This window comes from Lissotriton helveticus, chromosome 2_2 (assembly GCF_964261635.1).
Source record: "Lissotriton helveticus chromosome 2_2, aLisHel1.1, whole genome shotgun sequence".
NCBI classification, from domain to species: Eukaryota; Metazoa; Chordata; class Amphibia; order Caudata; family Salamandridae; genus Lissotriton; species Lissotriton helveticus.
In genome coordinates, this window is record NC_136060.1 from 372,886,887 (window position 1) to 372,900,025 (window position 13,139).

At 50.2% G+C, this 13,139-nt stretch overlaps 1 protein-coding gene across 2 annotated transcripts in view; it reads right to left on the minus strand.

Annotated features, from left to right (window-relative positions):
* The window catches only part of HTT (huntingtin), a 1,924,961-nt gene that overhangs the window by 1,429,747 nt on the left and 482,075 nt on the right, over positions 1 to 13,139 (minus strand). For both annotated transcript variants that reach the window (XM_078678546.1, XM_078678545.1), the window contains one exon: positions 26 to 123. In XM_078678546.1, coding sequence (XP_078534672.1) covers positions 26 to 123 — 98 coding nt within the window. The remainder of the gene's footprint in view (positions 1 to 25; positions 124 to 13,139) is intronic.

The window sequence follows — 13,139 nt, forward strand, 5'->3', positions numbered from 1 at the left end:
AGTCAAAATAAATATGTCTTCTTACCCTTACTGCAACACAAGCCAATTTGCATGCAACTGAGGATTCATCTTTTAGGACTTTTTGCAGCAAAGGTATGCAGTCGACCACAGCAAACGTGTTTCCTAATAAGTCAAGATAAGTGGAAAATAAAATATCTAGCATAACTTTACAAAAGTCAGACTATTTTGTCGCTAATATGTTAACATACCAATAACATTAGCATGCAAATCTACCAAGCACAAACAGATATGTTAGTATCAATATTACCAAAGGTTACTTTCAAATTTCCATTGTAAAATATGAATGAATGAATAATTTTGTAGAGCGCTAACAGCTGTCCCAAAGGGAATCTCTGCACTGTGCTTAGCTATACCAATCATGCTACCGCCATTAGAAAATGGAATACATCCAGGTTTTTTGTTGTTTTCTGAAGTAACTTTCTCTGCTAACAAAACAGAGTGGGAGGGGGTTGTTCCATGTCCTTGCTGCTAGAAAGGCAAGGGACACACTCCTCTCCTTGCAAGTATGTTCTCCGGGAGGTGAAAGAGACTGGGATTGGGAGATCTTAAATTTCTGTGTTCACTGTACTGCTCAAACTTTTCAGTGAGATTTTTCAGACATGTGTCATAAAATGCTCTATGGGCAAACTAGTGATATACTGAAAGCCAGTAAAGTTGTCTTAGATGTGGGGGCTCAAGTCTGATGAGATAATTTAAGGACTAACCGTGCCACTGCATTTGCAGCCAATTAATCAGATATTTTGGATATGTCAAACAGACTTCAGTAAACTTGTATCAGAGTTCAGAAACAGAATATTTGACTTTTTTGTACCTTTAATCGTCGATTTGCAAATCCAATAAAACATCTTATCGGAGTTAACTGCCTCCGTCATTCTCCCAACACAAATCCTGCTCCTTTTAGTTGAAGTTTGTGTTCAGGTCCCGTTTACATCAGATTCAACCAAAAACATTTTACCTCCACCATTTCTGTCACCCAACAGAGTGGATCACTAGAGAAGATAGCTGCACTATCGAAACATATTCAATATACAATTGACACACATTAGATGATGCAAAGTCACCTTTCTCAGCAGGTGAATATATCTGACCACAACTGCACATTCTATTTAATATCCTTCCCAGCTCCCTATAGCGAGTTAGCCGCGCACCCAGCTGGACTCCTGGTGGACTCTGAAGTGTCTCACCCCATGACGTTGGAAGCCCTTCAGAGTGTGGTGATGTATGGTCCCATCCCATACATCACTTGTGGCTAAAGCCTGATTCCGGCAGTATTCAATTCAATTCACTGCACCATACGCAACACTACATTCAAAGCACCGTTGCCTCGGAGGTTGGTTAGGGCAAGCCCCAGAAGGAGAGCTCGGTGGCAGAAGGGAACTGTTTGCAGGCTGTGGAGGCACCTAAACAAACCCCTATCACACAAGAATATATGAACTTTTTCCTTCGTGAAATTGGTTCTGAAATTGGCTCCCTCAAAAAGGAGTACTAATTCTGGCTATAAAAAATGTGTAAGGAAGTACCTGAGCTGGGCAACACGGTACATGATCTGGAGCATTCTGCAGATGCACGCTTAGGGGACCATTAGCTGCTCTGGCTCTGAGTTCAGTATCTCGGAGACCAACAGCATGACTTACAGGCCATGCAAGCAGACATTGAAAAAAGGGGGTGACGCAACAAGATATCAAGGGCTTCCCCCAGGGGCATCCCCCAGGGGCATCCCCGGGGGCTGAAGGAGAAGATATCGTGGACTTCACACAGGAATTGCTACAGACAATTATGGCCCCCCAGGGAGGAGCCTTCACTAAGGCTTGAGCATGTACACCGGAATATGGCCAAGCCAAACCATTCAGAAAGGGATCTAGACATTCTCACCAGTCAAGTTTCTAGAAGCTAAGGAAGTCCTAATGCAAACTGCCAGAAGGAAAGTTGACCTCATCTTTAAGGGCTTCACTATCCATGTTCACCCCTAACACTCAAGAAGTACAAAGACTTCTAACCCATTACTGACGACCTCAGTGACAAAAAGGTAAAATATCAATGGGTCAATCTTTCAGTATATTTCTATGCCTAGAATGGCAAAACAGGCCTGGTCCGTTACCTCCAGGAAACAAAGAAACATCTGGGACTGTTTCTAGCATTGGACCATGTAAATGACATGCAGGATATCTGGACGGAGCATTATGGGCAGCACCCTGAGTAGTATAGAATACGTCAGGGCTCCAGAACCCGTAGACTCTGCCTAGATCCTTTGAAGAGGTGATGGTGGGCATGATTGCACGCCTGCAGAACATGAAAACCAAAGCTTCACAACACTACACACTCCAGCAAGATAAGCACCACCACATTGACTCAGTTAAGCTCCACCATATGCAAGAAATCATCTCCACCTGGGTTTGTATCACAGGACGGGAAGAGACAAGGGGAGAGGGTCTGGGTTTGATATTGTTCGCAATTTTTGTTGGTACTTCTCTTCTGAGCATTGCTCTGTGATTCCACAATGGTCATGTTCCCCATTACTGGTTGTAGGAAAGTGCCCTTTTTGACATGGTCACCTACACTTTTTGGCTGCAAAACGTTTTAATAAAGTAAGTGCAAATCCTGGTGCCAATGCTTTTGGACTGAAAGTGCACTGGGTCCCAGCTAACCAGACCTCCAGTGCCAGTGGTCTTTCCCTGAAATCAAGGGAAATGTCTAATTGTAAGACAATTGGCAACGATTTTAGCCCCATTTAAGTCCTTAGTAAATGGCACCCCTGGCTTGGTTACTAAAGAGGGTCCCTATGCTTTACAGCATATATTATGCCAACTAAGGGATACGTGTATCAATTGCGAACCTGAGCGTTACTGACAGCGAGATTCACTCCGCATCGGATATTGTGAGATTACCCTTCCCTTGAATGCCTTGACGCTGAGATTACCGTTTGGTTACCGCTTTTTCAACATTATTCACTGATTCCACACTATCGTCGTTTCGTCAAACTCCCTGTGATTACTTTACTTTTGAACGCTCCAATGGTGGTTTCACCGTAAGCCGAACGCGGTGTATAACGCTACTAACTGATTTAACCCAATTGCCGGTCTATCTGACCCCTGACTGTCACTGAACTCCAAGCGGTGAATGTTTTACGCTTAATAGAACGGTTGTTTGCCCCGTCTTCCTGTCCTGATGAAGACCCTACTGCAAGGACACAACTAAATCCTGCGCACCTCTTAAGGGTCGAAACGTCGACAACCATTCATTTCTGTCAACTTCACGCCCTATTTTGCTCTATTTTGAAAACTGACTAATGAGTCTTGTGTTCTGTACATAATGTGTAACCTTGTCAACTTGAAGATTTTTACTGGTTGATTGTACTGTCACCTTCAAATCATTTTTCTTCTCCTGCACTTCGTCCTCACACGATCACATAACCCCCACCCCCACCCCCCTCTCTTGGGGCACTGCCTAAAACTACGTATTTGATGTACCAATTTTTGTATATTCATTATGCATTCCCATTGTGATTAAAACAATGAGGATAGATTTATTTTCTGTGTGATTTATATTTTCACTGTTCTTAAGTCTTGTCCTTCCTTACTGGGACCCCTTCCTCAAAAAACTAAGGGATACAACACAAAAACTGCAAGCAGCCTCACATCGCAGGATGAGTGAAATGGCGCAAACCATTTTGAAAACACAACATGGCACTGTGTGCCATGCCAAAGTACACTGCATATACTGTATTTAAGTCACCACAACAGCAGGCATCAGAGCCCTAAGGCAGGGTGCAGTATATTATACAGGAGGGCCTATCTGCAGGAGCAGACCGGCCCATGTGATGTCTAGTTCCATTTCTAGATGTTGCAAGTCATCAGGGAGCCATCTTAAGGACATTTACTGGACACTAGTCATTACCGGTTTCCCAGCTACATAACGGCTACACTAAAACCAATGGTGTTTGGTATCAAACACCTAGTCTTAATAAATCCACAAGGATGCTAGTATTAGACATATTATGACAAGCACTCAGAGAGCAACTTAGAGGTACCTTCTGAAACCCACTAGTCATTTAGTGTGCTGGCAGACTGGACTCTTCCAGCCTACCACTACAGTCAAGTTTCTGACCAACCTGCTCGGGAGAGCAAATGCTCTCAGAGGTCTGGAACAATACCTGCTCTGGAGGAAGGTGATCACACCTCCTCCAGCAGGACGGCAAGTGAATTAGCATACCAAAGCCAGAGGCTTCAATGCCTCTATCAGCTTTGACTTGGAGAATGCCACCCCCTGCCTGGGGCCCATTTGGCACTACAGCAGGTGGCAAAATTAGCTAGTCAGTAGGCGTGTCACAGTATGAAGTTAGGCACACCCCTAAGGTAGGCCACCTGAAGTGGACAGTCAAAGAAAGGTTTCACAATCTTGTTTTGGTAAAACTAGGGTCAGAGTTATGCCCACTCCCCCCAGGAAGTGGCCATATAGGGGGGTGTAGTCACGGCAGGGGTAGGTAGCCCATTGGCTACTACCTTACACTTTCCTTAACACCCCTAAATTCAGTATTTAGGTAGCCCCCTGACACCAGGAACTCAGATTTGTCTACCTGGGAAGAGAATAAGGACAAAGAAGAGTAAACAAATCAAGAACTGTGGACCAGCCCCAAAACTGGCGCCAAACCTTGCCTGGCTCCTGCTCTTCCGACATTTGCAAGAAAAGGCTCATCCTGCTGCTGAATAGCCTCCCAAAAACCTTGGAGGATTGTCCAATACTTCACCAACCAAGCAGTATCTCCCTTCAGGTGAAGGAGCCATCTCCCTGCATCTGCAGGCACCATCCTCATCTGCCCTGTTCACCATTCTGTTCTACTGATCCACCAGATCCACCGAATAATCAACTTGCCAGGAGTGGTCATCGAGAGTCCAGGAGGTCAGCCCCATCGCTTCACCAAGTCTTGAAATGCTGAGTCTTCCTGGAGCTTCTCTGCACCAATACCCGTGGTACCAGAGCCATTGCAAGCACCAATGCTTATGTGTCCAGCCCAGGCATCACCAACTTCAAACTGCCGAAAAGGGACATCAGGATCTCCAAGATCATCATTGGCAGTAGCCCTGGAGTCTTGTTTTCTATTATTCTCCAGGTCCCCGAAACCAAGTAAGAGCCTCTGACTTTAGCGACCCACCGGGCAAAACACCTGTACACTATAGATCATTCAAAACCTGTCGCACAAGTTACTACTTGTGTAACGATATATCTGTAAGAGACATTAGTTAGTATTAGATTCCTTACCTTAGAATATCCCCAGGCGTCAGACTGGATCCGGAAACTTTTGCATAGCAGTACCCTTGCGCGTCGGTAGGCGTTGTCTGCGGCTCCGCGTCCGTCCTCGGCGTCGTGGGCGCCGTGATGACGTCGTCGGAGTGCTTAGACGCCGCCTCCGCGTGCTGACGTCAGTTCTTAGACACAGCTTTTCCGCGCCAGAAACGCAGAGCCATGTTAAAAACCAACACTGGTGCCATTGAAACTAGGGCCCTGAAGGGGGGTAACCCTAACCCTAGATATTGGTTCGCAGAACGGGTCGGTAAGGAATCTAATACTAACTAATGTCTCTTACAGATATATCGTTACACAAGTAGTAACTTGTGCATCTGAAAGAGACACGTTAGTATTAGATTCCTTACCTTAGAATAGATACCCCAGCAATACCAACCCCGGTGGTGGGTCTGCGAACCAATAATCACACCAGAAAGTCCTGGAGGACGGAACGGCCAAAGAAGCCATCCCTCCGGACTTGGCTGTCCAGGCAGTAGTGTCTTGCAAACGTGTGCAGAGATGCCCACGTAGCTGCCTGACAGATGTCTTGTAAGGGCACACCCCTGCCCAGGGCAGTGGTAGCCGCCGTTGCTCGGGTAGAATGAGCTCGCAGTCCAACCGGGGGCTCCTTCCTAGCCAAGGAGTAGCATGCCTGGATACACAAGATGATCCACCGGGAGATGGTCCTCTTGTGCACCGCTTTCCCCTTCTTAGCGCCCACGTAACCAACAAAGAGTTGGTCATCCACCCGGAACTGGCGTGTGCGATCCAAGTAAAATGAGAGCGCACGTTTTGGGTCCAGACGGTGGAGCCGCTCTTCCTCTTTAGAGGGATGCGGTGGCGGGAAGAAGGTTGGCAAGGGGATAGACTGCCCGATGTGGAAGGCCGTGACAACCTTGGGCAGCAAAGAAGGTTTGGTACGCAGCACCACTTTGTCCGGATGGACAGAAAGGAAAGGTGGAGTACAAGAAAGGGCCTGTAGCTCACTCACTCTCCTGGCAGAGGTGATGGCAACCAGGAAAACAGTCTTCAAGGTTAGAAGGCGAAGAGGACAGTTGTGAAGTGGCTCAAAGGGAGCGCACATCAGAAAGGTAAGAACCAGGTTCAAGTCCCACTGAGGCATCACAAACGGAACAGGAGGAAACGTGTGTGTGATGCCCTTAAGAAATCTATTCACAATAGGGGACTTGAACAAAGAAGGTTGATCAGGCAGCCTGAGGAAGGCTGAAAGGGCAGAAAGGTAGCCCTTGATAGTGCCCAGAGCAGACCCTGCTGGGCAAGAGAAAGAAGGAAGAGAAGAACCTCAGAAAGAGGGGCATTGAGGGGATCCACAGCCTTTGCTGTGCACCAGGCCACAAATCTGTTCCACCTGCAGGCGTATACCGACTTTGTGGAGGGACGCCTGGCTGCCAGAATGATGTTACAAACTTCAGGAGGCAAGTCAAATGGCCTCAACTGTCGCTGCTCAATCTCCAAGCATGGAGGTGGAGACTGGACAGGTTCGGGTGGAGGACCGTCCCCTGCTGCTGCGACAGAAGGTCCTCCTGAAGAGGTAGACAAACCGGGGGATCGACTGACAGACTGAGTAGCTCTGGATACCAGTACCTTCTCGCCCAGTCCGGAGCCACAAGGATGACTTGGGCCCGGTCGCGCTTGATCTTCTTCAGCACTCTGGGCAGAAGTGGTATAAGCGGAAAGGCGTACAACAGACCGCAACTCCACTCGCGACGAAAAGCGTCTCCGAGCGAGTGCCGCCTTGGAAATTCCAACGCGCAGAACTGATGACATTGCGCGTTCTCTTCGGTGGCGAATAGATCTAACCAAGGCTCTCCCCATCGCTGAAAGAGGCCTTGCGCCACGTCCGAGTTCAGACGCCATTCGTGATCCATCATGCACCGATGTCTGAGCTCGTCCACCCTGGCGTTCAGAGAACCTGCCAGGTGTTGAGCCACCAGGGTCACGCCCTGGCGTTCCAGCCATTGCCAAAGGCGAAGAGCCTCTTGACAAAGGGTCCACGACCCCACCCCGCCTTGTTTGTTGCAGTACCACATGGCGGTGGTGTTGTCCGTGAACACCTGCACTACACTCCCCCGGACAGAGGGGAGGAATGCCTTCAGTGCCAGACGAATCGCCTGAAGCTCCAACAGGTTGATGTGGAGCCGGGCCTCCGACGGAGACCAGAGGCCTCTGATCTCCGCCTCTCCCATTTGGCCACCCCATCTCTGGAGGGACGCGTCCGTCACAACTACGTGCTCCGGTTGGGGAAGAGAGAGGGATCTGCTGCTGACCCAATCGCGGTCCGTAAGCCACCACTGCAGCTGTCTCGCAGTGCCCTCCGAGATCAGGACGTGGTCGGATAGGTTGCCCTGATGCTGGGCCCACTGAAACTTCAGGTCCCACTGGAGAGCCCGCATCCGCCATCTGGCGTGATGCACCAGTAGGATGCAGGAGGCCATCAGCCCCAGAAGCCGCAGCGTCAACCTGACCGAAACCCGGGATAACGGCTGAAAGATGGGAATCAGAGCCTGAATATCCCGGACCCGCTGTTCGGGTGGATAAACCCGAAACCACGCCGAGTCCAGAACCGCTCCGATGAAGAGGAGCTTCTGAGAGGGGCACAGGTGTGACTTCGGCACATTGATGGAGAACCCCAGCTGGTGCAGGAGGTCTGCCGTAGTCTGGAGGTGGCTGACGACTGTCTGGGGCGAGTCCGCCTTCAACAACCAGTCGTCGAGGTAGGGGAAGACTGAAACCCCTAACCTGCGCAGATAAGCTGCGACCACCACCATCACCTTCGTGAACACCCGTGGGGCGCTGGTAAGGCCGAAGGGGAGCACGGTAAACTGAAAGTGCTCGTGGCCAACCATGAACCGCAGGTAGCGCCGGTGGGCAGGCAGGACGGGGATATGAAAATAAGCGTCCTGCAAGTCCAACGCTACCATCCAGTCTCCTGGGTCCAGGGCAGCCAGAACCTGAGCCAGTGTCAGCATCTTGAACTTCTCCTTCCGGAGGAAGCCGTTGACGTTCCTTAGGTCCAAGATAGGACATAGGCCCCCTTTGCCCTTCTTGGGTACCAGAAAGTAGTGGGAGTAGCAACCACACCCTACTTCTGGCCCAGGAACGCGCTCGATGGCCCCCTTGGCCAAGAGGGCCGTAACTTCCTCCTGCAGAAGTCGCAAATGATCCCCTGATACACGGTGGTTCTGCGGTGGCATGGCTGGAGGAGTCGCCTCGAAGGGGAGGGAGTAGCCCCTTCGGACGATTTCAGCACCCACTTGTCTGATGTGACAGTGCGCCAGTGGAGGTGGTGATGGCGAACCCTGCCCCCCACTGGCGTCACATGGGCCTGAAAGCACGGACTAGGGGGGTTTTGAGGCGGATGCTGCGGGGGAAGGTGTGGACTGACCTCGCCGCTGCCCCCGACCGCCCGGACGGCGGTTCCCACGGCCGCCATCGCGTTGGGTATTGCCCTGCGGAGCGTGACTGGCGGCGCGTGTGGGCGCACCCCTTCTGTGGCCACGAAAGGAGTGAAAGGCAGCCGATTGCTGGCGCTGGCCCGAGAGGCCTAAGGACTTGGCCGTAGCCCTGGAGTCCTTAAAACGCTCAAGCGCATGGTCTGCCTTTTCGCCAAAGAGGCGACGGCCATCGAACGGCATGTCCATGAGTGTGTTCTGGACGTCTGCCGAGAAATTGGCGGACCTCAGCCAGGCGTGGCGTCTGACCGCCACCGTCGTTGCCATCGCTCTACCTCATGGGTACTCACAAACTTTCTGTCGGGGGCCAAAATGACAGTGTAGTTTGTGGCCGAGGGCCGCACTGGTAGGGGTGGGGTCAGTGGGGGGCGGGGTCAATGGGGGGGCGGGCCTAGAGTAAAAAAAATCAACCCCATTTAAAAAAGTAGACAATGCGATCTTAACAGGCATTGCATAGCTTCATACACACTTTACCCCAATTCCGTCACAGGGTTACTTTTGGCCCATCCTTAGCCCCGCAATAGCCTGCAATGTTTTGCAAACGCAATGGTGGAAAGGCATGGACCAAAAACTGCATAAAGTCAAGAGGACTCCCAAGGGTTGACTTTTTATTCATGGAGCAAACTCCATGACTGCTGAGGCCAGTCTCTCTCTTTGTCTCTCTCAGTCAGTCAGTCCCTGTCTCTCCCAGACAGTCTCTCTTAGTCAGTCAGCCAGTCTGTCAGTCTCTCTGTCAGTCAGTTTACTCTCTCTATCAGTCGCTCTCTATGTCAGTCTCTCTCAGTCTTTCCAAGTCAGTCTCTCTCAATCACTCTCTCTCTCGGTCAGTCAGTCAGTCGCTCTCTCTGTCAGTTACTCTCTCTCTGTCAGTCAGTCTCTCTCTCTGTCAGTTACTCTCTCTCTATCAGTCACTCTCTATCAGTCACTCTCTCAGTCAGTCTCTCTCTGTCAGTCAGTCTCTCTCTGTCAGTCAGTCTCTCTCTGTGTCTGACTGCGAGAGAGAGAGTGACTAAGAGAGAGAGACTGACTGACTGACTGAGAGACTGACTGACTAAGAGTGAGACGGACTGGGACAGAGAGACTGACTGAGTAGGAGAGAGAGACTGACTAGGAGAGAGAGACTGACTGCGAGAGAGAGAGTGACAGAGAGAGAGACTGTCTGTCTCTCTCTCCTAGTCAGTCAGTCTCTCTCTCCTAGTCAGTCAGTCTCTCTGTCCCAGTCCGTCTCACTCTTAGTCAGTCAGTCTCTCAGTCAGTCAGTCTCTCTCTCTTAGTCACTCTGTCTCTCTGTCAGTCTCTCTCAGTCAGTCTCTCTTTGTCAGTCAATCAGTCTCTCAGTCAGTCTCTCTCTTAGTCAGTCTGCCTCTCCCAATAAGTCAATCTCTCTCTGTCAGTCAGTCTCTCTTAGTCAGTCAGCTAGTCTGTCAGTCCCTCTGTCAGTCAGTTACTCTCTCTCTATCAGTCACTCTCTCTGTCAGTCTCTCAGTCAGTCTCTCAGTCAGTCTCTCTCAGTCTCTCTCAGTCTCTCTCTGTCAGTCAGTCAGTCTCCTAGTCAGTCAGTCTCTCTCTCAGTAAATCATTATCTCTCTCTTAGTCAGTCAGTCTCTCTCTCAGTAACTCATTATCTCTCTCTTAGTCAGTCAGTCTCTCTCCACTCTCTCACCAACCTCTCACTCTCTCCTTGTTCTCTCTCCACACTCTCTCTCCCCCTCTCTCCACTCTCCCTTCTCTCCTCTCTCTTCACTCTCTCTCTCTTTCTCTCCACTCTCTCTTTCCACTCTCTCTCTCCACTCTCTCTCTCTCCACTCTCTCTCTCTCTCTCTCTCTCCCCACTCTTCCTTCTCTCCTCTCTCTCCACACTCTCTCTCTTCATCTCTCTCTCCTCTCCACTCTCTCTCTCCACTCTCTTCTGTCACTGGTAAAAGTGGGTTTCTGGAGGGCCATGGGTACATTAACTGCACGGTCAGTAGGCCGCCAAGGAAGGCCTGCCCGCCTCACTACGAGTACCATGGGAAACAGCAACAGTCCTGGGGAGAGGTATGCTTGGTTGTGAACCATAAAAGTACAGGGATATTTATGATTCCCCTTCAGTATCTATGTACTTTGTGGGCAAATGTAGGTGAAAACAATGCTGTCAAAATCGTAATTTAGTGCATTTAAAAAGAAAGATACTTTGCAAGTACAATTAGCATATCTCACAAATTGAAAGGTCGTGTACTAATTGAAAATACTTAGTAGGGCTGTGTGTGATCTTACCAAGTGTTCAGCAACATTCATTTCTAGGTTGAGGCCCTCCCATGACGGAAAGTAACACAAAGCAGCCTTATGTGAAGTTACACGATGTTCCTGATTCTTCTCGTGATGAACTGAATTGTGACTACTTAAAATGTGTTGTGCTTTGAGTTTCGTAGCCTCTTTATTCCAATCATAAAAAATTAAAAAAATTAAATGCCCATGTACACATGCTTTCTCTGTGAGGTCAGCTATTTCAATGATGTGTTCGTGGCATGGTCACGGTTTGAGGAATCATTTTTGCCATTCCTGCACTTGTAAGTGTGCAGTGTGCACCCACGCCAGCCCACAGCCTGGCCGAAAGGGCTTCAGCACATTCCCCCGTCCCCTCTCCCACTGCCCCCCCTCCCCGTGTGGCAGCCCGTCTCAGACAGCTTCCCCGGGCACACACAGAGCCACACCCGAGTACTTCACTGGTCTTTTAAAGACCATTTACTTGCAAATGAGGCTTTGTTGTGTTTCGACTCTCCTTAGCGCCCCTTAATCTCCACTCTATTACCGGAACTTCGCCCAGCCCCCAGAGAGCAGTCTCTCTCGGAGTAAAACCGGCGGTGTTTTACTCAAGCTGAGGACATACAAGGATACAGACACGCACACAATAAATCAAAACTTTAAAAAAAAATACATAAAATAATATATAAAAGTGTATTTGCGCAATGATCCATTTTTAGCATCTGCAAATTATTTCAAAACGCCAGTGGCTCTCGTTCCATGAGACAGGGGTCGCATCTTGTGCGTCTATTGACAAATATAAACCTCTCTTCTTAATACTCACAGTTTATAAAATCACCACAGCTAGCAAACACCGCACTGGCCTCTGGCAAAACATCACATAAACAACACACCCCGTATAAATTCAGTCTTGTTTTTGTTGCTCTGCGTCAGTTGGAAATGGCCATTTCCTCGCCAGCGTAAAGTCAAAAGTCATGAGAAGCGCGTCCCCGCCGACTCGTCTTCCTAAATTAAGAACGGTTATGTCTGCCTGGGGTAGGACACGCAAGTCGCCGTCTGCCGGAGTTGCGACAATTTAATGTTGCGCTATCTCTAGCCCAGGGGTACTCATAGTACGGCCCGATTACTTCAAGGTCTTTTAAAGACCATTTACTTGCAAATGAGGCTTTGTTGTGTTTTGCCTCTCCTTAGCCCCCTGCATCTCCACTCGGAACATCGCCCAGCCCCCAGAGAGCAGAGTCTCTCGGAGTCCAACCGGCGCTGTTTGCTGACACTTTAAAAAAAAAAAAAATCACCGGTAGGATGTGTGCAAGGTCCGCGGGCCGCCAAGGAAGGCTTGCCGGGCCGCTGGCGGCCCGCGGGCCGTACTATGAGTACCCCTGCTCTACCTAGCGAGTCGGTGGTATCCAGCCCACATCTGATGGAATACTTGGCTGCATCTCGGCCCTCCACAAGGGCTTGGCCAAGTTTGGCCCGTACCTCCAACGGACACTCTGGCAGCACCTCCGCGACCTTATCCCACACAGAGTGGGTGTAACGTCCCAAGAGGCAGGCGGTGTTGGAAGACCGCAGGCCCAGACTCAGGGACGAGAAGATCTTCTTCCCATACTGGTCATACCTCTTGGATTCCCTGTCCGGCGGGGCGGACGGGAATGCGGTCTGGGAATTGGAGGCCTGGATGACCAGGCTCTCGGGGTAGGGTGGGAGGACAGGAAACATGGGTCGCCCGGGGCTGGGCGGTGGCGTCTGGCCACGTTCCTATCTACGGGCGAACCCGTAGCGGGCTTGGACCAAGTGCCCAGAAGAACGTCGGTCAAGGCCTCATTAAAGGGCAGCAGAGGCTCGGCGGAGCTTGACTGCGGTTTAAGGACCTCAGTGAGGAGGTTAGTCCTTACGGCCGCGACGGGGAGCTCAAGGCCCAAGGCCTTGGCAGCCCTCATCAGCACCACACTATATGTTGCCCCCTCCTCCGAAGCCACGGTAGGAGGGGAGACAAAACCAGTGTCTGGAGAGGTGTCCAGGCCACTGGCCTCCCCAAGGTCTCCTGTCCAGTCCTCGTGAGACTGACACTCCCTGGTCAGAGGGTCCTCAGACCCCTCCCAGTCCTCTTCATCACCCATC